This window comes from Callospermophilus lateralis, chromosome 11 (genome assembly GCF_048772815.1).
Source record: "Callospermophilus lateralis isolate mCalLat2 chromosome 11, mCalLat2.hap1, whole genome shotgun sequence".
Taxonomy (NCBI): Eukaryota; Metazoa; Chordata; class Mammalia; order Rodentia; family Sciuridae; genus Callospermophilus; species Callospermophilus lateralis.
In genome coordinates, this window is record NC_135315.1 from 6309172 (window position 1) to 6332686 (window position 23515).

The 23515-nt window shown below is 59.0% G+C and overlaps 2 protein-coding genes across 8 annotated transcripts in view; one reads left to right on the top strand and one right to left on the bottom strand.

The window, feature by feature from the left end:
- Positions 1-10564, top strand: Grin2c (glutamate ionotropic receptor NMDA type subunit 2C). 3 transcript variants are annotated; one of them, XM_076870214.2, is made up of 13 exons: positions 1-399; positions 2322-2920; positions 3492-3606; positions 4445-4656; positions 4784-4949; positions 5191-5344; positions 6318-6443; positions 6567-6796; positions 7178-7338; positions 7845-8032; positions 8855-9087; positions 9434-9997; positions 10079-10564. In XM_076870214.2, exons 1-13 carry the CDS (start codon positions 1-3, stop codon positions 10562-10564), a joined length of 3633 nt encoding a protein of 1210 aa, XP_076726329.2. The 3 variants fall into 3 exon arrangements, with proteins under 3 accessions (XP_076726329.2, XP_076726325.2, XP_076726328.2); XM_076870210.2 differs by having other exon boundaries at positions 7827-8032; positions 9434-10564; XM_076870213.2 differs by having other exon boundaries at positions 9434-10564.
- Positions 10565-13069: 2505 nt separating this feature from the next.
- Slc38a12 (solute carrier family 38 member 12) overlaps positions 13070-23515 on the bottom strand; it is a 51373-nt gene continuing 40927 nt past the window's right edge. For all 5 annotated transcript variants that reach the window (XM_076869834.2, XM_076869838.2, XM_076869835.2 and 2 more), the window contains one exon: positions 13070-16847. In XM_076869834.2, coding sequence (XP_076725949.1) covers positions 16087-16847 — 761 coding nt within the window. In that variant the 3' untranslated portion in view covers positions 13070-16086. The remainder of the gene's footprint in view (positions 16848-23515) is intronic.

Genomic DNA, 23515 nt, shown 5'->3' on the forward strand with positions numbered 1-23515 from the left:
ATGGGTGGGGCCCTGGGGCCAGCCCTGCTGCTCACCTCGCTCCTTGGTGCCTGGGCAGGGTCCGGCTTGGGGCAGGGCCAGCAGGCTATGACAGTGGCCGTGGTGTTTGGCAGCTCAGAGCCGCCGCAGGCCCAGGCCCGTATCCGCCTCACCCCCCAGAACTTCTTGGACCTGCCTCTGGAGATACAGCCGCTCACCGTGGGAGTCAACAGCACCAACCCCAGCAGCCTTCTCACCCAGATCTGTGGGCTCCTGGGTGCTGCCCGGGTCCACGGCATCGTCTTTGAGGACAATGTGGGTACCGAGGCAGTGGCCCAGCTCCTGGACTTCGTCTCCTCCCAGACTCACGCGCCCATCCTCAGCATCAGCGGGGGCTCCACTGTGGTCCTCACCCCCAAGGTGCTGTCTGATCTCTTGTGCCTTCCTCCCTTCCAGCATGGGACTGGGGACCAGGGCTGAATCTGGAGTGGGAAGGGGTAAAGTCCTGGAGGCCAGGACTGGATGGGGTTGGCAAGGAGGTGACTGAGGGAGTCGGGAGACTCTGGAAGGGTAGTCCACGTTCCAGAGGATCAACTTTCTGGGCTGCTGTCCCATTTGTGTCTGGATGAGGGTGGGCAGTGGCTGCCCTGTCTGGTCGGCTGCCTGCCTCTCAGCCCTCCCCTGTCTGGCTCCAGATGGGGGCGGCAGGGATCTGACGAAGTGCCCCACTGGGCAATTGAAGTTACCCTCGGGGATAGCATTCCAGGGACAAGTCACTGTCCAGGTCAATGTCCTCACAAATGCGCTGTCGCTGTCCTCGCAGTTTCCTGGGGAGAACATGTAAGCACACATGCATCTGCAGTCTCTACCAGGGACAGTGTCCTGGAGAAAAAACATGGGATATTGTGAGGGAAGGGATGCTCAGGAGGCCCCTGTTTGAACAGTCTTGGCCAGGGAAGGTCCCTTAAAAAGTGATGTCCACACTGAGACCTGGAGGCTGAGGGGAGTTGGTCGCAGGAGCAGAGGTGAAGCTCAGAGCTTTGGAGGAGCCGAGAGAAGCCTGGAGGAAGAGGGGTCCAGGTCACAGGGGCTGGCATTTGGCCCACTGTATTGGGCCGCCAAAGGTACTGAGGGAAGAGGCTGATCTGATTTGCCTTCGTTTTATATTATGGAGAATTTTGAGTATACACATGAGTCTAATGAATCCCCATTTACCTCTCACCCACCTTGGCCAGCCCACCCCAGACTCTCTCCCAACCACTCTCTCTCTTCTGGGTTAAAGTGAAGCAAAGCCCAGACATCTTATGATTCCATCTATAAGCATTTTGGTTTGTATCTCTAGCAGATAACGGCTCTAAAAAAATAAAACTGCCATACATTATCATGTCTAAAAATTAATAAAAGTTCCTTAACATCACCAAATATCCAGCCAGTGTTCACACCTCCCCATTGTCTCATAAATGTCATAAATGTTTATTTTTAAGTCAGTCTGCTTGAATCAGAAGCCAAATTGGGTTCACACATGGGGATTGGTGGATATGGCTTCTAAATCTCAACCTCTAGGCTCCTCCTTCATCTCTCCCTCTCCCTTTTAACTGCAAGTCTGGGGGGAAAAACTGGATTGCTTGGCCTGTAGTTCCCCGTTTGTTTTTTAAAAATATTGGCACTGTGGCAGTGTGCTGACATCTCCGAGGGCCTACAGTGCCCAGGAGAGAGACTACCTGTTAGGAGGGCGCCAGCCTCCAGGGCCTTGGGCTTTCCCCATGGCAGAGGCAGGGGGGAGTAGGAACCTTTTCGCCGCCGGCGCTCCCGGGAGGACGGTGCTGTCCCAGTTATCTCTGGTCCCGGGCAGCAGCTCTCCGGATGGTGGTTCTCAGCCCTCACAGTGCTTGCAAAAAACCACAGATGCCCAGCGTCTCACCTTTGAGATTCGGATTCAGTTGTTCTGGGGCAGCGCTTCTCACAAGAGCGGGCTCGAGAAAAACCCGAAGAGCGTGTTAAACATACAGATTCCAGGCGTCGTCCCCAGAGATTCTGATCCAGTCGGAGTGGGGTGCGGCCCGAGAATCTGCATTTCTAACAAGCTCCCAGGTGGTGCTGACGCTGCCGGTGTGTGGTCCAGCCTGGTCAGGTGGGGGCCTAGGCATGCGTGTTTCACAAAGCTCCCCAGTTGACCCAGGGGACAGAGGGGTTAGGAGCCACTTGGAGCTTGAGGGAGGGAGGGAGGGAGCCGCTGTGCGCAGGAGCCGCTGGAGGGGCCAGAGTGGGTGGGGAAAGGGGCGCGAGGCGGGGCTCAGCCCACCCCGCCCCGGCTCAGGCCCCGCCCCCGCCCCGCCCCCCAGGAGCCGGGCTCCGCCTTCCTGCAGCTGGGCGTGTCGCTGGAGCAGCAGCTCCAGGTGCTCTTCAAGGTGCTGGAGGAGTACGACTGGAGCGCGTTCGCTGTCATCACCAGCCTGCACCCCGGCCACGCGCTCTTCCTCGAGGGCGTGCGCGCCGTCGCCGACGCCAGCTACCTGAGCTGGCGGCTGCTCGAGGTGCTCACGCTGGAGCTGGGCCCCGGAGGGCCACGCGCGCGCACCCAGCGCCTGCTGCGCCAGCTCGACGCGCCGGTGCTGGTGGCATACTGTTCGCGCGAGGAGGCAGAGGTGCTCTTTGCCGAGGCGGCGCAGGCCGGCCTGGTGGGGCCCGGCCACGTGTGGCTGGTGCCCAACCTGGCACTGGGCAGCACCGACGCGCCCCCTGCTGCCTTCCCTGTGGGCCTCATCAGCGTGGTCACCGAGAGCTGGCGCCTCAGCCTGCGCCAGAAGGTCCGCGACGGCGTTGCCATCCTGGCCCTGGGTGCCCACAGCTACTTGCGCCATCACGGCGCCCTGCCCGCACCTGCTGGGGACTGTCGCAGCCACCCTGGACCTGTCAGCCCTGCCCGGGAAGCCTTCTACAGGTGGGCACCTGCCCAGGCATGGGGGTGAGGGGTGGGGCACTTCAGGGGAACCTGGGTGGCAGTGAGCTTGGGCTCACTGGTTCTATCTCCCATAACTGTGTGCCCTAGGGCCAAGTTACCAAGCTTCTCTGGGTCCTCAACTGAGAAAACAGCAGGACGAGGTGTTACAGGAAAATGGAACAGTGCAGAGCAAGCAGAGCAGTGTGGCACACGTCTGCCATTTCCTCTGCTGGGGAGGCCCCCATACAAGGCTCAGGGGAGGCTGGCAAGTTTGGGGTCAGCCTGGGCAACCTAGTGAGACCCTGTCTTCAAAATTAAAAAAAAAAATTAAAAAAGGACTGGGGATGCAGTTCAGTAGTAAAACACCCTTTGGTTTGTTCAACCCCAAATACTAAAGAAAACAACCCGCCCAAACAAACAAGCAACCCCCCCAAACCACACACAAAACAATCACACAACAAGTCTAAATGTCTTCTATTGGGTGGTGAAACAGGAATGGGACGGTGGATGGGTTGGGCAGAGCCATAGGCTTGGGGGATGGGGGCAGCCTGACGCCTCTCCCCTGTTACAGGCACTTACTGAATGTCACCTGGGAGGGCCGAGACTTCTCCTTCAGCCCTGGTGGGTACCTGGTCCAGCCCACCATGGTTGTGATTGCCCTGAACCGGCACCGCCTCTGGGAGATGGTGAGAAGGGGGTGAGCCCAGGGACCCTTGGTCTTTTCTCATCTTGAGAGCCCAGCCCCGGTCAAGCCCACAGCTGAGCAAAGTCTCTTCTGTCCTTCCATAGCCCCTCATCCTTCTGTCTCAGCTGGGGCCTCCTACCCTAGGAAACCTTCCAGGTTCCCCTGACCCTGCTCTGGGCTCCATGACATGCTACAAAGCGTATCAAGCACTTTTATCACACAGTCCTGCCCCAGGGGATTGACCCACGTGTGTGCCCGCCAGACAGATGTGGAAACAAATAGAATACAGAGTCGTCCGTGCTGAGTAGAGCCATGTGCAAACCAGGATGGCAGTGGACAGGAGGAGCAGGACTCTAGTTCTGCCTTCGAAGGAGGAAACTAGGGAATACAGGACCCAGAGGTGGGCCGCAGAGGGTTGGGCAGAAGCCCACCAGGAGGGGTCTAGCCTGGTACAGGCAGAAGGGCGTTTTAAAGTGATATGACTGAGGAAGTAGGATGGGGTGGTGGGATATGTGTGAAGGTCCTGGAGTGTCAGCTGAGGAGGAGAAGGGGACTGAGCATTGTGAGGCAGGGGCACAGGGCCTGAGGAGGGTGCCTGGGTGGCAGCAGCACAGGGACCAGGGTTGGGGGCTGGGGAGCCAGCCTCTGTCCCATGCTTGACCCCTGGCTCTGTGTCTCCTGTTCTCCAAATGCCTCTGCCCCAGCCCTGCCTCTGTCTGCCCCAAATGCCCCTAGAAAAGGGTCATTCTTGGCCCTGGGAGGCTGCACTCGGATGGGCACCTAGAGGGTGAGGGTAGTGGGGCTGAAGGTCCTGGACTGAGGCTGGTGGTCCTCCGCAGGTGGGGCGCTGGGATCATGGAGTCCTCTACATGAAGTACCCCGTATGGCCTCGCTATAGTGCCTCCCTGCAGCCTGTGGTGGACAGCCGGCACCTGACAGTGGCCACCCTGGAAGAGCGACCCTTTGTCATTGTGGAGAGCCCTGACCCTGGCACCGGGGGCTGCGTACCCAACACTGTGCCCTGCCGCAGGCAAAGCAACCACACCTTCAGGTCTGGTGTGAGCTGGGTGCCGACACCGGAGGGTCAGCGGTTGCGTGCCTTATGCCTGGGTGTGGGGAGGGTCTGCAGCCCAGGGGGGGTGCTGACTCCTGGTGGTTTCTTGCGGTGGCGGTTGCAGCAGCGGTGACACAGCCCCATACACCAAGCTCTGCTGCAAGGGCTTCTGCATCGATATCCTCAAGAAGCTAGCCAAGGTGGTCAAGTTCTCCTACGACCTGTACCTGGTGACCAATGGCAAGCACGGCAAGAGGGTGCGCGGCGTGTGGAACGGCATGATTGGGGAGGTAGGCTGGCCCCAGCCCCACCCTGGGCCCACCCACCTACATACAGCCAGGCTCCATGCAGCTCTCAGCCACCTCCGGTTGTCACAATAATGTGTGTGGCCATCACTGAAGGCTGAGCCCTGGGGACCCCAGGTGGGAACACAGGAGTCCACTGGTGGGGGCGCTAAGGGGTACCAGGCGGGGACTGGGGAGCCTGCTCCAGCTCTCGGAAGCCCCTTCTTCAGTCCCCTCGTGGCCCCAGGTGTACTACAAGCGAGCAGACATGGCCATCGGCTCCCTCACCATCAATGAGGAGCGCTCCGAGATCGTGGACTTCTCCGTGCCCTTCGTGGAGACGGGCATCAGCGTGATGGTGGCTCGCAGCAATGGCACCGTCTCCCCCTCGGCCTTCCTGGGTGAGGCTCGGGCGGGCAGGGGTGGCTCTGGGGCAGAAGGGCCCATGGGGTGGGTGTCATGGGTGAGACGAGGCATTTGGGGTAGGAGCACAGCTTCCTTGGGCAGCTGGAAGGGACGTCAATGCTGAGGTGGGGGGAGGGAGAAGGGGTAGACGATGTGCCACTGTGAGGGACAGGGAACCATGGCCTCGGGGCAGTGGGAAGAGATGCTAACTTCTCACTGGGAGGCACCCCTTTGTGCCAGGTCCCACTAGGTGCCCAGGATACAGCCCTGGTTCTGGCCTTCCCGAGTGTCCAGTTAGGAGTCAGGTGGGACTGGCAGCGCTAAGTGGCATAGAGAACTGTGAGGACAGGCAGGATGCTGAGGAGGGCTGAGAGCTGTCCCGAGGAGGAGGAGTGAGGTCCCAGCTCACTCCTAAGCAGGAGTGAAGTCCCAGCTCTGCCCTTCCTGCTGGGTGGACTTAGGGAAGTCACTGAACCTCTCTGAGTGGGTTCCTTAGCCATAGGGAGAAAAAAATCTGACTTCCTAGAGGTGTCTTCATGGCAAAAGAGCAGGTACTCTTGGTGGTAACGACTGCTTTTCAAGGAGGCGTAGACCTGGGTCCTTCTCTCCAGTGCCCTGAGCTTGGTTTCCATGTCAGTAGAATGAGGATTGGGAATTGGCCTTGGAGACTCTGATTCCAGGTAGAAAGACCAGGTCATTCCTGCCGGGCCAGGCAGGGGACGTGAGGCCAAAGGAAGGCTCCCGGGGGTGGTCGATGTGTGCTTGTAGGGACAGAGGGAAGGGAGAGACTGACCTCCCTTGGGGGTCTCTCCTGGGGCTCTGCTGCTCAGAGTCAGGGTTAGAGGTCACCTTGGCTCCATCCGCAGGGATGGTGGGCCCCTGCTTTGACCAGATGGACCCACCCATCTCCACCGGGTGGGGGCTGAGGGAGGCAGTTCTGAGGTCTGGGTCGCCTTCCTCTGTCTGCAGAGCCCTACAGCCCCGCAGTGTGGGTGATGATGTTCGTCATGTGTCTCACCGTGGTGGCCCTCACTGTCTTCCTGTTCGAGTACTTCAGCCCCGTCAGCTACAGCCAGAACCTCAGCAAGGGCAAGAGTAAGCTGTCTGTTGCCTGGGCCTGGGCAAAGGGGTGGGCAGTGATGGGGTCCAGGCTGGGGCTGAAACCGAAGCCCTTTGGTGGTGGGCAAGAAGAGTCTCAGCATCCACCCTCCTCCCCAGAGCCCGGGGGCCCATCCTTCACCATCGGCAAGTCTGTGTGGCTGCTGTGGGCCCTGGTGTTCAACAACTCGGTGCCCATCGAGAACCCCCGCGGCACCACCAGCAAGATCATGGTCCTGGTGTGGGCCTTCTTCGCCGTCATCTTCCTCGCCAGCTACACTGCAAACCTGGCCGCCTTCATGATCCAGGAGCAGTACATCGACACTGTGTCAGGCCTCAGTGACAAAAAGGTTCTGGGGCCACGGCCAGTGGAGGTGGTGGTGGGGACACCAAGGGTGGGGACAGGCCTTGGGAGGGTGGATATAGGATGATCAGAGTGTGGGGAATTTGAACTGGAGGCCAGAGAAGGACGATGTGGGGTAGTGAGGGGGTGGAAATGGGCAGTGACCACTCAAGTCCACTGGTTGAGTGGCTTTGGGTAAGTCTCACCCCATCTTGGATCTCAGATTCTCCATTTGTAAAATACACGCAGCCTGGACTGTGTCTCAGGTCCTTCTGCTCTGACTATGCAAGTCCAGCTATGCAGCTGAGCTCTGGGGCTGACATTTGGGGCTCTGGTGTCTGGGACGTTGGATGAAGTGGTAGAGATGGCTGCTGTCCTTCACCTGCAGTTTCAGAGGCCTCAGGATCAGTACCCGCCCTTCCGCTTTGGCACAGTGCCCAATGGCAGCACAGAGCGGAACATCCGCAGCAACTACCGGGACATGCACACCCACATGGTCAAGTTCAACCAGCGATCAGTGGAGGATGCGCTCACCAGCCTCAAGATGGGGTGGGTCCGCAGCCCTGCACTCACCCTCTGTTGCCAGCCACATGTCTCCCCAGTGACCAGTCTTAGTTCCATCCCTTCCTGAGAGACCCAAGGTGGGGACAGTGGGGCTGGGTTATCCCGCAGGGCTTCTGGGAAAGGGGGAAAGGGTATGGGGCAGAGCAGAGCTTGAATGGAAATGGAGGCCCACCATGTTCCAGACACACAGCTGTGTTGCTGAGCAGAGTTCAGCCTTGGCCTGACATGGTGGTGGTTGTCTTTCTCTGGGTCTTAGAGACATGTAGAGATTGGGCAGGGGAGGGGGCATGTCCTCTGGGGACACAGTTCCCGGGCTTCTCTGAGGAGGAGGGTGGGAGTGGTCCTTGCAAAGGCAACAGAGAAGGCTCTGCCCACCTGTCCTCACTGGTGGTACCCAACAATCTCAGGTGTTCAGACCCCCGCCAGGCCCCAGGTCAATGCCCCCTCCCACCTGTATGGTCCCTGGCCCTGAGGGCTCAGCTTATCCCCAGGAAGTTGGACGCCTTCATCTATGATGCCGCTGTCCTCAACTACATGGCGGGCAAGGATGAAGGCTGCAAACTGGTCACCATTGGATCTGGCAAAGTCTTTGCTACCACTGGCTATGGTATCGCCATGCAGAAGGACTCCCACTGGAAGCGGGCCATAGACCTGGCACTCCTGCAGTTCCTGGGGGATGGTGGGTGCTGCCATTGCTGGGGGCTGGGGTGGTCCCAGGGTATCTCTACTACCACTTTGTGTGCCCACAGCCTATGGGAAGGAAGAGGCTCTGGGGGTGAGGTTGGGGCAGTAGGGGAGCAGGTATTAGGAGTGCTGCATGAAGATCTGGAGAAGGGATGGGCTTGTAGGAAGGAGCAAGAAACAGAACTGGGGAGTCCCCCAAAGGGCAGGGATGATAAGGAAGGCGTTGGGCCACAAAGGGGGTTGCGGGTGGCTGAACTTTCTTTTTCTCCAGGACCCCTCCCATGATCTTTCCCAGATGAGCACCTCCTTTGCAGTTTGGTCTCCCCATTTCCATCTTGAGATTACCTGGGGTAGTCCAGAACCAGGGCTAGGCTAGCTCTGGGAACAGGGGTTCACATGTGTCCGCCCCAACCCCAAGGAGTATTGAGAGGAGCCCCATCCTGATTAAGTAATGCTCTCGTTATTATGTGGTGCTTGTGGTCTCCAAGGGGCCCAGCTCCATGCTTAGTATGCAGAGGGTAAAGTGTACAATGACGAGTGAACAACAAAAGAAGGGATGCTAAACTTGACTCAATCAACAAGCCTTTCCTGGGCACGTGGGTGGTCTTTGCTGGGGGTGAGCAGGTGGCCCACACCTTCTGCTTTGCTTTCCTTTGTTTTGGCTGACACTGCCCCCATCTCACTTGAGTGGTCCCACTTGAGAAATAAGGGGGTGGTACCCTGTCCCCAGACCCCTCCTCCATCCAGGAACGGGTTGAGTGTTGTTAGTGGGTCCATTATGAGTTGGCTCCTGAGCCAGGTGCATCCCCTTCCCTAGGAGAGACCCAGAAACTGGAGACAGTATGGCTCTCGGGGATCTGCCACAATGAGAAGAATGAAGTGATGAGCAGCAAGCTGGACATTGACAATATGGCTGGGGTCTTCTACATGCTGCTGGTGGCCATGGGGCTGGCCCTCCTGGTCTTCGCCTGGGAGCACCTGGTCTACTGGAAGCTGCGTCACTCAGTGCCCAACACATCCCAGCTGGACTTCCTGCTGGCTTTCAGCAGGGTAGGTGCCTGGGGTACTAACTAACCAGTTAAGTCAGAGCGGGCCATGGCCCCATTTACAGGTGTGCAAACCAAGGTCCTGGGAGGTGGCTGGCTTGCCAGCACCACTGGGGTTGGAACCCTCCAGCGCCATTTACTAGATAGTGTGATTGATTAGAATTGGCTTCTGGAGGTTCAGACATCAAATTCATCTGAAAAGCAGCACAGAGCCTGGCACATAGGGGACGCCTAACAAATGGTTGCTTCCGGGGACTTGAAGGCCATCATGCTTGGGACAGGGCAAGGACAGTGGAGGCTCTTCACGGAGGGGAGGGCGCCGTTCACAGCCTGCCTTTCCTCCTGTCCAGGGCATCTACAGCTGCTTCAGTGGGGTGCAGAGCCTGGCCAGCCCCGCACGGCCTCCCAGCCCAGACCTCACGGCCGGCTCGGCCCAGGCCAGCGTGCTCAAGATGCTGCAGGCGGCGCGCGACATGGTGACCACGGCGGGCGTGAGCAGCTCCCTGGACCGCGCCACGCGCACCGTCGAGAGCTGGGGCAGCAGCCGCCACGCGCCCCCGCCCGCCTGCCCCGGGCCCAGCCTGCGACCGCAGGCCCCCGGCCCGCCCCCCGAGCCCAACCCCAGGGGCTGGGGGCCGCCGGGTGGGGGCCGCGCCGCGCTGGTCCGCAGGGCCCCACAGCCCTCCGGCCGGCCGCCGACACCCCGGCTGCCTCTGCTCGACGTCTCCCGGGCCTCGGACCCGCCTGCCTGGGAAGCGCGGTGGCGGCTCTGCGCCCGGCCCCGCGGGCAGCACCTCTCGGCTTCCGAGCGGTGCGCGCTCTCAGAGCGCCCCCTGTCTCCTGCGCACTGTCACTACAGCTCCTTCCCCCGAGCCGACCGGTCCGGACGCCCCTTCCTCCCTCTCTTCCCTGAGCCCCCGGAGCCGGACGACCTGCCACTGCTGGGGCCGGAGCAGCTGGCCCAGCGGGAAGCCCTGCTGCGCGCGGCCTGGGCCCGGAACCCACGCCCGCGCCATGCTTCTCTGCCCAGCTCGGTGGCTGAGGCCTTCACTCGGCCTGGCTTGCTGCCTGCCAGGTACACCGGCCACACTTGCTCCTGTCCTAACAGTCGGCCGGCCTGCAGGCACTGGGCGCAGGCACAGTCGATGCGGCTGCCCTCCTACCCGGAGGCCTGCAGGCAGGGCGTGCCAGCAGGGGTCCTCGCCTGGCAGCCCAGACAGCACGTCTGCCTGCACACCCATGCCCACCTGCCATTTTGCTGGGGGGCTGTCTGCCCTCATTTTCCACCCTGCGCCAATCATGGCCCTTGGCTTCCTGGGTCCTGGGGGCCTCCAGTGCACAGGGGCAGGACCTTGGGACTGAGCACGGGCTACAGGGACAGTGGGGTGCTGGAAGAGGTCAGCAGGGGAGCCTGTGGGACCAAAGGCTCCCAAAGACCCTGCACCTGGAGGCGGATCTCAAGCCTGGAGTCGGAAGTGTGAGGGGCGGTGGTTCTGGTTCCTGTTGGGCTGGATTCTCTGCCTGGCACTGTCAGGGATAGGGACAGGCAGCCTTGGGCTTTCCTGGCTTCTGCAACCATACGCTGGCCAGGGGCCCCAGTGGCAGATGATTCTTCCATGGCCAGCTCAGTGACCTTGGCAGGGTTTGGCTGTGTCCTCATCAAGCAAAGCCCCATCCATCCAGCACGTGTCACGCAGGGCCATTGAGGGTGTCTCTGCCGTGGTGTTAGTCTGGCCCTGGTCGTGGCTGCTGTGGCCTTGACTTTGTGAGGGCATGGAGGCTAGACCTGGGGGTGGGGCAGGGCCATCCTGCTCCTTGCTCCACCTGACTGGAGTTTCTGAGTACGGAGACATTAAACCAATCTCTTACAACTCACTGCACCTGGCTGCTCATTCTGCATCCTGAAAGGGGCATCACAACCTGTCAGCAACAGGAGCATCATGGGAATATCCAATATTCAATCTTCAGACAGGGCATCTTCTGGGAGCAAGTGGGCGGCTCACCCAGGGGGAGTCTTAGGAGTGTCTGGGGAGGATGTGGGGAGAAGGTGAGGCTGAGGGATAGGCTCAGTATTCAGTGCCAACTCAATCTACCCTGGTGCCAGATGTGACAAATGTGATCAGCATGGTGGCGCTGGTGGTGATGAATGGAATTCAGTCTTCAGTCTCCTTGAAAAGGGAGGCCCAGACCAGGGACTGCAGGTGTCTCGCCGACACAGGGACCACCTGGGAGCCTGACAATGTCAGGGTGGGAAGACAGCGGAAGGTCTGTTGGGAGCCTTCCAGGCTTGCCTGGCCCTTGGTTGGCTGTATGGGCTCTGTGGGCTCTGAAGCCTGGCCTGGCTGGCATCCAGGGCCAGGTGAGGCTTAGTCTTCCAGGTGCCAGGACTTCTCAGGTGGGAGAATTTGCCCATTGTTCCATCCGCTCATCCTCCTGCTGGGGTTCTCAGCTGACCTCCTTTCTCTGTCACACCATTTGCCCTGGGCCATGTGAAAAGATGGCTCTTGTTATAGTCTTTGGTGTTTTCACATCTGCAACTACATTTATCCCCCTCAGTGACTGGAGTGAGCAAGGAATCCTCCTTCCATTTGTTCCACAAACATGGTGGGCACTATCAATTCTGTCAAACCCTTTCCTGATTGTCCTTAACAGGTTGGGTGGAGGCCAAGCAGATTTGTCCACATGACAAAGAGGCACAGACTTGCCTGGCTCCCTTTCTCTCTGCCCAGTGCCCTTCCTGGGGAGCCAGGTAGGGTGGGGGACAAAGTTCTCAAAAGGTTTGGCGTGATGTCCCAGCTGGTGCCAAGGAAGCAGGGTTCCCTCTTCAGTCTCCAAAGAGAGGCCTGGGAAGAGGCCATGAGAATTGACCTTTTGGTTTGGTTTTAGAGGTGGGAGCAGTTGAGATATAGTAGGGTGGGATACATCTCCATTTGTGGCTAGAGTCTGACCACCCCAAGAGTAGATGGCCCTCCTACATTACGGTCAAGTTCACCTTCTCTGCCCTATGGATGTTCTTGGGCTGGAGCCAGAATCAGACAGGTAGGGGGTGTGAGTCTAGGTGAGTGCTCTGGAAGGGAGCTTGACCTTGGCCACAGCCGCAGTAGTGAGAGGGTTAACAGTAGGCTACCAATCCCCGAGTGGGACCCTACATTCTCCCTGAGTCAGGATTTGGTGCAGCCCTGGGGGAGACTGTGGCAGTGGGGCCAGGGACAGGGCGAGGCCGGGCTGCTCTGCTCATTGCCCAAGATCATTAATAATCAAGGACTGGAAAGATAATTAAGAGCCAACTGTGGAGCTGAGCCTGCTGCTGGTTGGGAGGAGGGGCCGCTCCTGCTCGCCCGGCCAGGCACTGGCTGCCATCTAGGAACATGAGTGGGGGACACAGTCCCTGGGCAGGGGATGTGGTTCAGGGCTGGTGTCCTTCCTCTCCAAGTGGAGGCAGAAAGCCTGGGGTGGGAAAGGGAGGAAGCAAGGCCTTGGATGGGAAAGCATCCTAAACCAGGACCCCATGACCCACACGCCAATGCTGCCTTTCTGTTTGGTGGGACCCAGGAAGAGAGAGGCCCAGCCACAGTCACAGGGAATTCTGTCTGACCTGCTTTCCTCCTGCAGTTGTCCTGGCTGTATTTCCCTTGGTCTTTAGCCCAGCGTTCACATCTACCCCCAGGGTGGGGGACAAAGTTCACAAAAGGGTGGGCATGATATCCCAGACCAGGCCCCTCCAGCCTCGCCTGCCTGGCTCTTTGAAAGGAGAGGTGTGCAGGTCTCCCAGAGGACTGGGGAACCAGAACCAATCTTTTCCTCAAGTCCTCTAGACCCTGAAGAATCGTTTTCTGACTGTGTACTGCAGGCAACGGCCATCACATGCCACCATCTCTTTACAAGGCTATGAAACCAATTAGATACCCGAAGCCTTAAATTTGAGTCCCAGGTCTTGGGCTGTGAGTGCAGTTACGGCTGGTGAGTAACAAGGGAGGTAATGGGCATCAGTAAACAGCAGCTTTATTGAGCACTTCTGTGGCAGGTTCTGGGCTCAGTCCTTAATTTTCCATGACCCATCAGTCATATAGGTAGTTACCCCACTTGGCAAAGGAGGCTCGAAGAAGTACTTAGCATTGTGACAGACACATGGCAGGCCCTCTATACAGGTCACTTCTCCCTTTCTCCAGTATGAGGTTGACACTGCCAGCCCCAGCCCCCAGGGAAGAGGGGTGGCAGGGTTCTCCTGTAGTTCTGGATCTTGGTCTAAGGGCCAGATTTTCAGTGGCCCTTGGCATGAGTCAGCCTTGCTAGGGCCTCTGACCCCTAAGCGGGCTGAAATCTCAGCTTTCTACTCCCCGGGGCCTGGCACAGCTGCCACTTCCCCTCTGCTGGCTGCCTGGTTGCTCCTCACCACTCTGGTGTCAGCCTGTTGCCAGGGCTGCTCCTGGCCCCATGTGGTGAGCACAGATGTGTGGCCTGGGGCCTGGACTGGGGCCCACTGCTACCTTCCACAACTCAGCAGTGCCTCAGCCTGTCACCTGCCATCTGCCCCATCTACAAGCCCACAGCCGCCTCTCTGGCCTCAGGTGAGGAATAGCCAGAGGGCTGGCAGCAGGCGCCAGTGCTCAGGTGGACCTGGCGCCTTGGCAGGGAACAAGCAAAGATTGTCTTCTCCCACCTTGACCTGACTTGCCCTTGGGGCTGCTCTGGGTGGATGAGACAGGTAGAGGCTGCTGTGTTTAAAACTGCCACAACGATACTTGTATCTTGTGCCAGGCTGACATCCAGCTGGCATCCCTGTTCTCCTCACTATGACCCCTAGAGCCCCTCTGCAAATGGAAACTATGACCCAACTTGCTTCAAACACTGATATAAAAACTCACAGTTGTGCTTGATGCACGTGGTGAGCAGCATCACTTCGGGATGTCTAGCTGCTAGGGTCTTTCATCCCTTGTCCTGAATCCACCCAGCCATCAGTGGAGAGGAAGGTGACCTCATCTGACTTCTCCTAAGGCAGGTGGCAGGTGGCGACGAAGGTGCAGAGCAACCAGTCAGTGGGGAGGGGTCCCTGCGTGGCATCTGTGACTCCCGGTCACTTCAGGTCAATTCCCTCCAGGGCTGGGGCAGCTGGGGCTCAGAGGAGGAGGGGAATGCAGCCACCAGACTCCACTGCTGTGTGTGGCTCCAGATTGTCACATAAATCAACCTGGGCTTTATGATGCTAATAAATTTGCTTCCAAAATTTGGTTTGGAGCCCGGGGGCAGCAGGATGATTTAATCTGCTTTGTCCTTAAGCAAGAGGGAGTGTAACTGGAGAAGGTAAGTACAGATGTTTTAATTGAGTTCTCAGCAAACAGCAGGCAGCTTCAGGGAGGGCCTGGCACAGGGCATGGGCAGCTCTTCCTTATATGTGGCCTCACCACCCTGGCGCCAGCTGGCTTGGCCCGCCCCAGGGCAGGGTCTCCTGGGAAGATACCACCATAGCAGGTGGGGAGGAGCAGATGTCTTTCACACGGATGGAAGACGATGGCTTATGGGGGCAGGTGCAAGAACTGCCCACATGTGACAGTGGCGAGAAAGCAGAGTGAGGCCAACTTATGACTCAGGGGTTCTCAGGGGCAGGGGTGCCAGGGCCAGAAGCAGAGCGGTGCTGCCTGCAGACGCACGTTCCCTGGGCCCCAGAGTGTACTGTCAAACGTCAGAGAGCGACACACACACACAGAGGAGGAGGTGGCGAAGGTTCCCTCACAAGGGTTAAGCAAGGCACTGAAATCAAGAGGGCGGGGTAGGGGCCTGAGTTCCCCATTCCCCAGAGAGGCAGCTCCCTGGCAGGCTGCTCTGCGCTCTAGGACAATGGGACCAGGCCCAGGGCTGGGGACAAGCCAGGGTCAGGAAGGATCCCCAGGGCCTGAAGCAGAAGGCACATTGAAAATGCAGAGTTCAACAGAGTCATCTGTCTCCAAGGTGGCCTGCCCAGCAGGTGCAGGCATGATTAGGTGGAGGTGGCTGGGAGCCTGGCCTCCTTCCACAAGAACGGGCAGGTATCTCTTCCTACCCCACGGAACTCAGGGGCAGGAGGAGTGCCACGCTGAGCACCCGTGGCCAGACTCTGGAGGGAGCACCCTTGTGTGGACTGGAGCAAGGTAGCTGCTGCCTGCTGGCCTGGCCGTCCGCAGTGGGAACCACGAAGCCCTCTCTGCGCCTCATGCCCAGGGCGGTAAGCCCTTGGGGGTGGTGGTGGGCAGCCCCTTATACTACAGAAGGCCCAGAGGGCTCCAGGGGGTAGTCAGGGGCCAAAGAGCCCCTAACAGGAAGCACAAGCGAAGGACTTTAAACCCAGCTTCTAGGCTGCCGCGTGCCCTGGGAAGGGATGTGCCATTGGCGCAGTGCCCCAGAGATGGCGGCCACAGCAAGGGCCCTCACAGCTCTGGCTCAGGGACCCTGGTGCCAGTTAGCACTTCCCATTCTTGTCACTAGGAGCGGCACTTAGCGACTCTCAGGCCTGGCAGAGAGTTGGGTGCTGCCTGCCATAGGCAGGCCAGGTTAGAGGACCAGGGCCTGGGATTTGTCTCTGAAGGGACAGCAGCTGCTAGTAGACAGGCAAGGACGCAGGAAGGGGCTGGGGAGGGCGGAGGAGGGGACACGGGGTCTGGTATAAATAGCAGCAGTGCCAGCACTGCATGTGCCACCACATGGAGGGAGGAGCCTGCCTCCAACGGCTGAAGGGGCAGCAGTGTGACTGGGACCATCCTGAAACCCGAGAGCAGCTGCATGCTGCCCTAGGCAGGAGGGCACGGCAGGGAGCTGCTCCAGGGTACCAGGCCCTCCAGGGAACCAGGCCAGCACAGAGTAGATAGGGCCCTGGGTCAGGAAGAGACCCCCAGTTGGAGATGCAGAGGTCCCCTCTGAGCGCCCCTGTCCTCCCGCCCATGAAGCCCTGGGTGGCAACGAAAATCTTGCTCTGCAGCGGCGAGGCCGTGGTGGGGTCCTTGGCCGTCTTGTCACCAGGCACACCCTGCCATCAGAGCTTGGTCTCACTGAGAACAATGTTGGCTGTGACGAAGAAGAAGCAGGAGAAAGCCCAGAGCAGCACGAAGCCCACCCAGAAGGTGTGGTGGAACGGGGACCTGTGCTTGTTGACGGTCCCGTAGCCGAAAGTCACCTGGGTGTCCTTGCGGCAGTGGTATACCAGGAAGGCGGGGATGACGAACTGGATGCCAGTGCCTGCATAGGCCCCCGTGATGCCCACCAGGGACTCCAGGTCATGTGTGCAGAAGGCCACCAGCACGGGTGGCACCAGGGTGATGGTGGGGAAGACCACGCGGTCCACCACCCAGGGGTACGTGCCGCCCTCTCGGTGGAAGAGTGTCTTCCAGTTGTTGCGCAGAGTCACGGCGATGATGGGGAAGTTGGTGCTGATGGTGAAGACAGGGAAGAGGCCCAGGAAGAGGCGCACGGCCGCCAGACCCACGACGTCGCAGCGCGCAAAGTTGAGGGTGTACATGTCCATGAGGCTGTCGCCACGGAAGCAGAAGATGGCGGTGAAGGAGAGGAGGCCATAGAAGGCCAGGATCAGCACGTAGTCCAGGAACACCAGTCGTGTGAGGTAGCGCTTGGAGGAGACGGGGGTGACGAGGGAAGGCAGGGAGTGCTGGCACATGAAGGAGTAGACGCATACCCCCAACAGGTTCCGGAGCCCTGAGGGGTCGGCCAGGGGCGGGTGCCCCTCTCCTTGGCCCTTTCCGATGCGGACTAAGGCCAGCACAATCATGATGGCGAAAGCTGGAAGACAAGATGGGAGTGAGGCACGGCATGGGACAGTCCCCTACCTGGGATTCTGTACCCTGGGGACCTGTGGGGGGGTGGCTAGGAAAAACCCACAAGAAAGAACCTTTAAATTCAGATTCATGCGACCCAAAGCCACATTGTGGAGCAGGTCAACATGGCTACTAGAGCTTATGAATGCCCCACCTGCCCCTCTCTACACCCTGTCCCCTCTGCCCAGTGTGGGGGTGTCTGGTTATGATTCAGAGCAGTGCTATGCTAGGGTATCAGCAGGGTGGCCCTGTCCCCTTCCTGGCAGGGAGCAGGCTGGCAGCACACCTGTTCCTTCGCCCTCTCCTGGTTTAAAGGGTGCGCCTAGGGAGCCGACGGCAAATGCAGGGCAGAAGGGACAGAGCATTTGGAAGGAAGCATCCTCCCAGGCTTGGGCCAAAAAGGCAGGAATGCCGGGTGCAGATGTGGAGCCAGCACCTACGGCAGGCGGGAAGTGGCCAGCTGTCACACTAGGGAAGAAATGGCACCAGGGGGCAACTTTGGGACTACTGAGCCCTGAGCTGCTGGCACCGAGGCTGGCGGCAAATGACTTGTGGTTCTGTCCTCCTGGCCTGGTGGCCCAGCTAGTGGACAGAAGATTTGCTGCAAAAGTAGGAGGACCTGTGACCCTGCCTGACCAGAGCAATCAGGCCTCTATCACTGCCCAAGACCGGGCTGCCTCACACACAGGCACTGCAGACCAGCTCACCAGCCTGTCCTCTGCCACCTGAATGCCTTGGAGGTGGCGCAGCAGAGCACCTGCACACAGCAGAGTTCAGGAAGAACTGAGCCATCAACAGAGAGCGTTCCTGGCACTCTGAAAAGATGGGACTTCCAGATCTTTCTGCAACCCTCTGGCTTCTGTACCTGCTCTATGGATCATTTAGAACTGGCCCTGTTGGCTACTTAACAACACGGAGATAACCAGTGTCCCTGTTTCCAGTCTGAAGTTTATAACCCCTGCTGTCCCTGTTCAGAGCAGACCTGACAGCCCCTCTACCCTCGCCCAGGTCCCTCAGATAACCATGGGGACATGGGTGAATGTGAAGCAAGACTGAGAGAGAAGAGGCCAGTGTGGCGCTTGGCCACTCCTGACAGCCAGTCCCATCAGAGGCTCAGGCTCCTCCCAGGGAGAGGCTGTTCTGCCGGGACCCAGAGGAGGCCAGGCCAGTGTCTTCCCACACAATGTACTGGGGAGTGGGGTGGGGTCATCTATTACTCTAATCAGAACTGCCTGACACTGTTGGGGCCAGGAGGGGTGGCAGAGGGAAGGGGAGTGCAGGAATAGGCCTGAGAAGATTGCCAATAAAGAAGATGATTTGTTTCCGCCTCTCACAGCTCGATCCTTCCCACCACGCCTGCTGCTCCAGGGTGTCACAAATCTTCCCGGCCCTGGCCAGTCAAGGGGAAGCAGTGACCTAGTTCTTCCCTCAAGTCTTGGCCCAGGCAGTCTGGCTCATCCCAGAAACTCCCGGGGTGGGTGCAGGAGGGGTGTGAATGGCAGAGGTCTGCGAGGAAGACCTGCTCCCAGGTACGCTGGGGCAGGATGGGGGGCCTTCAGAAAGCCAGCGGAGCCAGGGAGGGGCAGCCCTGTGCCTCAGGAAGGTCACCAGCTGCAGAGCAGGGTGGGGTACAGCTGGGGCCAAGGCTGCGTGGTGGCAGGGCTGGTGGTTCAGGAGGCTGCAGCCGACAGCTGTGCCGCTGTGGGCAGGGTGCTGAGCAGAGCCAAGGGGCGGGGAGATCTCAGTCGTGCCTTGTCACTGCCATTCAGGGTGCCACCTGTGACCGGGACCTGCTCCAGGCCCTGGCCCCGACTGACATGAGTTTGGAAAGAAGTCAAGAGAAATCCCGTCTGTTCCTTGACCTGGGCCTTGGCCCCCAGGTCCTGGCAGTGGGCAGGAAGGCAGAGATGTAGCTGCCCAGTGTGAGCCCCATTAGTGCTCTCTGGCTGGGATGCCAGCTGGGGCTTCTCTGCGCACCTTCCTGCCCTGCAGCGGGTCTCCACGAAGCTGTAGGAAACGCAGGCGGAAAGTGGCTTGCTTACTGGGGATGCTGACTAGAGAGCCCAGCGGGGGGCTTTCCGTCTCTTGAACAAACCAAGCTATTAAGGGTTCCAAAAGGGCAGGACTGGCCTGAGTGAGCTCGCACCTGTGCACCCTGCCACCCCCGCTGAGGCGCGCCCGCCAACAGCGGTCCCCAGAGCAGACATCTGGGAAGGGGGGTTTGTACCTTTAGGTCAGTGATGATGGAGGACTTTTGATTTTTTAGTTGTAGATGGGCAAAACCTTTACTTTGTCTTCTTATTTTTATGTGGTGCTGAGCACCGAACTCAGGGCCACATGTGGGAGGCAAGCGCTCTACCGCTGAGCCACAGCCCCGGCCCATGATGTAGGACTTCTCTAGAACTTCTAGGACATCTACGAAGCTGTGGCTCTAGGTGGCAAGAAGACAGTCTCGCAGTCTTCTGATGAGGCGCCTGCCTAGACCAGCCACCCGCCCGTTCTCCTGATCTTCTTCATCCAAAGCCCAGATCTACCATTGAGGGCCTGATGCTGTCTGCTGTCCAGGAGGGAGGAGCCGCCTGAGGCCTCGTGAGGCGGCCAGGAGTGTTAGGAAGAGTCTGCTCATGGAGTGGCGGCTCCCTGACGAGCACCTGGGGGACAGTGGGCCATCCTCCTGTCCTCTTAGTCATGCCCAGCACAGCTCTTTCTGTCCAAAGTCCCCTTGCTCTGCCAGGCCGTGCGGAAGTGCTGCTGGTGCTGGGAGGGCAGACCCGGCGCCAGCTCCAGGAAGAGGTGGCTCCCTCCGCCCCGTGCTGGGCAGCACCTGGGCCCTGGAGCAGGGCAAGGAGGCCCACCTACCTGTCAGCCCAGCGAGCCACAGGAAGGGCACACGCTGCCACACCAGGACAAGGGCAGGTTTGGCCCTGCCTTCCTGAGGAAGTGGCCATCGAGGCCTGAGGGTGAGCCCCTGCCCACCTCAGGACAGGACAGGCAGGCCCCCGGCTCCCACCACCATGGGACACATGGCAGTGCTGGCTGTCTCCTGGGAGTGGGGAGAGAAGGGACACTTTCTGGCCTGGCTTCCAGACAGGCAAGTGTACAAGAAACCTGTGTGACCCCAACACACAGAAGAGGGAAGGGAAGGAAGTGGGGGGCCGGGGGCTCAGAGACCAGGGGCACAGGCCCAGCAGCTGCCCTTGCACCACACCCCTTTGTCCCCCATCCCCTGCTGCTGCTCCAGGAGCAGAGTTCAACAGCTCCCTCCCAGATAGATGGCCCGTCCCCGGAGACAGCCGCTCCCAAAACTCATTAGGTCTGCTCATAAATCAAAGGGAACGAGGGTGACAGCTGTGAGCGACAGGCCGTCAGGATACAGTGGGGAGCACGGCTCTGAGTGCCCAGCATCCAGGGCTTGGCCATCCAAGCCACACCAGCTTACACCCACCTCTGGGACTGTGTGGAGGCCATGGAAGGATGTGGAGGTGAGAGAGCAGTGAAGGACACCCAGACGTGCAGGACTTCCCCAGCAAACGAGCAGGGGATTTGCCCCAGTGGGCTTGCTGTGCCCCAGGGTCAGGGCTAGTCCCACTGGTTGTCTGCCCTCTCACAGGCCAGCTACAGAGCATTCCACAGCAGAAATCACACCCCCAGGGGTGAGGAGAAGCATCGAGGATCCAGGGAGGACTCTGAGGGAGAAGGCAGTGAGGACTGACACCATGTCGCTCGAGGACTGTCGGGCAGTGATGAGGGGTCAGGAGACCCTGGCATCTGAGGAGCAGCAGCCCATGAAGAAACAGTTGTGTGGGTTTTGTGCAGCCCCAGGCTCAGGCAGGACGGCGCCTCCCTCCCTCACCATCGAAGACGCACTCAGTGTCCACCGAGTGTCAGCACTATTCTGGTCACCTGAGCGTAGCACAGGACGCTGACAGGTGGACGATACAGAAGACACATTACAACAAAAGAGGGAACTGGCCCTGGCCACAGGGGCTGGGGCACGAGGATGACACCCTGTGTTGGGAAGTGTCCACCGTGGGAAGCCACCTGGTGGGCCTAACAGAGGAGAGCCAGGCCATCAGAAGGGACTGCAAGGACCTTCCAGGGCGTGACTGCCACAGCTCACTCTCGCTCTCGGTTAGGAGAGGAGGAGCTCCTTGCAGGCAGTGACAGGGACTCAGCTTCCCAGGCTCCCAGCCGACTCGCCCGGAGGGGTGTACACGCGGACTTCTCACGGCCCCTCTGCGTCCTACAAGCAGGCTCGCCTATTGATTCACCTTGAGGTGCAGCTGTCCCCCCAGCTCCCCGGGAGGAAGGCAGGGAGGGAGGGAGGAGGGAGGAAGACAGCGCAGCAGGCCAGGCATTATCTCGGGAACTGAGTCAAAAGCAGGCACAGATCCTGAGCCCGAGAGCCAGCGAGCAGCCAGCGTGGAGAGGGCATCTCCTTTCCCTTCCTGGGGAGGTGAGGGTGAAGGCCAAATTTACACAAGCCTGTCCTGCCCTGCCTGTAGGCCTGGCGGCCTCTGACCCCCCCGCAGAAGTGCATCCAGTTACGGGCATGGGGAGGAACCGAGGGGAGGCTGGCGGGTCACGTTAACATCAGCTTGCACCACGGCAAGCTGGCGACCTGCATGTGTGGTCAGTCTCCTATCAACATCCACTCTCACAGCGTTCAACACACTGTCAGTCAAAGCTGTCCAGAGAGAGGTGCTGCAGTTGTGCTGGTAATCCCAGTGGCTCGGGAGGCTGAGGCAGGAGGATTGCAAATCCCGTCTCAAAATAATAAAAAGGGCTGGGGGTGGAGCTCAGCGTAGAGCACCTCTGGGTTCAGTGTAACCCTCACGCCCAAAAGAAAGAAGTTTCTGTGGAAGATGCCTGGCCCGTGGCGGTGTCCTCAGAGCCTCTCTCCTTGGCAGAGAGGACAGGACAGCCAACATCCTTCTGAACAGCTGCCAAGGGGCAAAGGGGATGCTGACTTGTAAGAGGCTGAGAATAAACAAACACCATGTCTCTCTGGAACCCCTCCTTTCTGAACAGTCCCCGACCTCCTGGACTCACCCTGGGGCTGGGAAGGAGAACACAATCTTGCTGACCAGGTGAAGCACCAGTGAGTAGAGGCCTCATAGTGGACTTGCTGGGACCAAATGGGGGATGAGCAGGTGTCTGAAGTTGGGGGGCCCAGGGCATAGATGCTCACTTTTGGGGGATCCAACCAGCTCACTTGAGCTCAGGAGCTCCAGAACAGCCTAAGCAATAGTGAGACCCAGAAAACAAAACTCACAGTGATTGTTTTATATTGATTACATGCCGACAGAGTTTTGGTATAAGTAAATATATTATCAAAATTGATTCTATATATGTATATTTTAAATATTACTTTTTGACACAGGGTCTCACTCAGTTGCCTTGATCCTCCTGCTTCAGCCTCTTGAGTTCCTGGGATTACCGTGGCACCACGGAGCCTGGCTCTGATTATGTTTTTAAAGTGGTTACTGAAAAATTAAAAATTTCCCAAGCGGCCAATGATGCATTTCCGCTGGGCAGTGGGTCTTCTGTGCTGTGTGGCCGAGCAGCTGTGAAGCCTGCTCTTTTGGGAATTTGTGACATCTGCCTTCAGCCCCCTTTTCAGCCCCAGTTTCCCAGCTCTAACTCTGTACCCGCCTTGATTCGCATGGGGACACTGAAGACCTGGGGTGGGGTTATGACACTGCACTGATCCTTCTTGAAAAGCCAAAGGACAAGTAAGTTGAGTCCCTTCAGGTGACAGTGGGTGGCTTGCCCTGTGGAAGGGAGGTGCTGGCTGGGCCTGGATGTGAGCTGGAGCAGAACCTCTCGGGAACCTGGGGCTCTCCCTAACCACCCTGACCCCAGCCACCCGGCTCCCCTCCTCCAGCGGCCCGAAAGGGATAAGGACCACACCTGTGGTGGGCCCGAGGAACCTATGTCCACATGCTGTACCCTCTGTACCCTCTGCCTATCCCCAGGGTGCACAACTTTGCATAAATACTTGGAGTTATGACCCTAAGGGCCAGGGGTGAACCCAACCAACTTCCTCCCAGTGTCCGTGGCCATAAGCCCCCTAAAGCTGGTGACAGCTGGGCTTTTCCCGGGCAGGGGTATTTCCTGGACAGCAGCCCCCTCAACCCTCCGATCTCTGAGGCTGGGGTGGAGCGCCCCAGACACTGGGCTATTCTCCAAGTCCCATTCGGGCTCCCACTCCAACTCTGACCATGCAAGGAGGAGACCATCCATCAAGGTGCCTGTCAGAGGGATAGCCCTTTCTTCTCCAAGCAGAGAATCAACATGCCAGGGCTAATGATAACAAATGGCCAGTGTGTGCCCGTCACCAGCTCTGGCCCTGGTGCCCCAGGTAGAGGCTGAGTCTGGGGAGACTTGACACTAGTTTTGTCCTTCGTGGCCACAAAACCCTCGATGAGACCCACTCAGGAGCCCTAAAGCGAAGCAGGTGGCTGTGCATTTGCTCCCCAGATAATCATACTAACCCACTTCATAAAGAGAGCCACATTAGAGGGGACAGGAAGAGACAGGGGCTGGCAGGGGGAGGTGTGAGTGATGCCCCAGGAGGCTGCACATCTTGGAAGGGCCAGAGGGAAGGAGGCTGTTTTCTCCAAACAAATG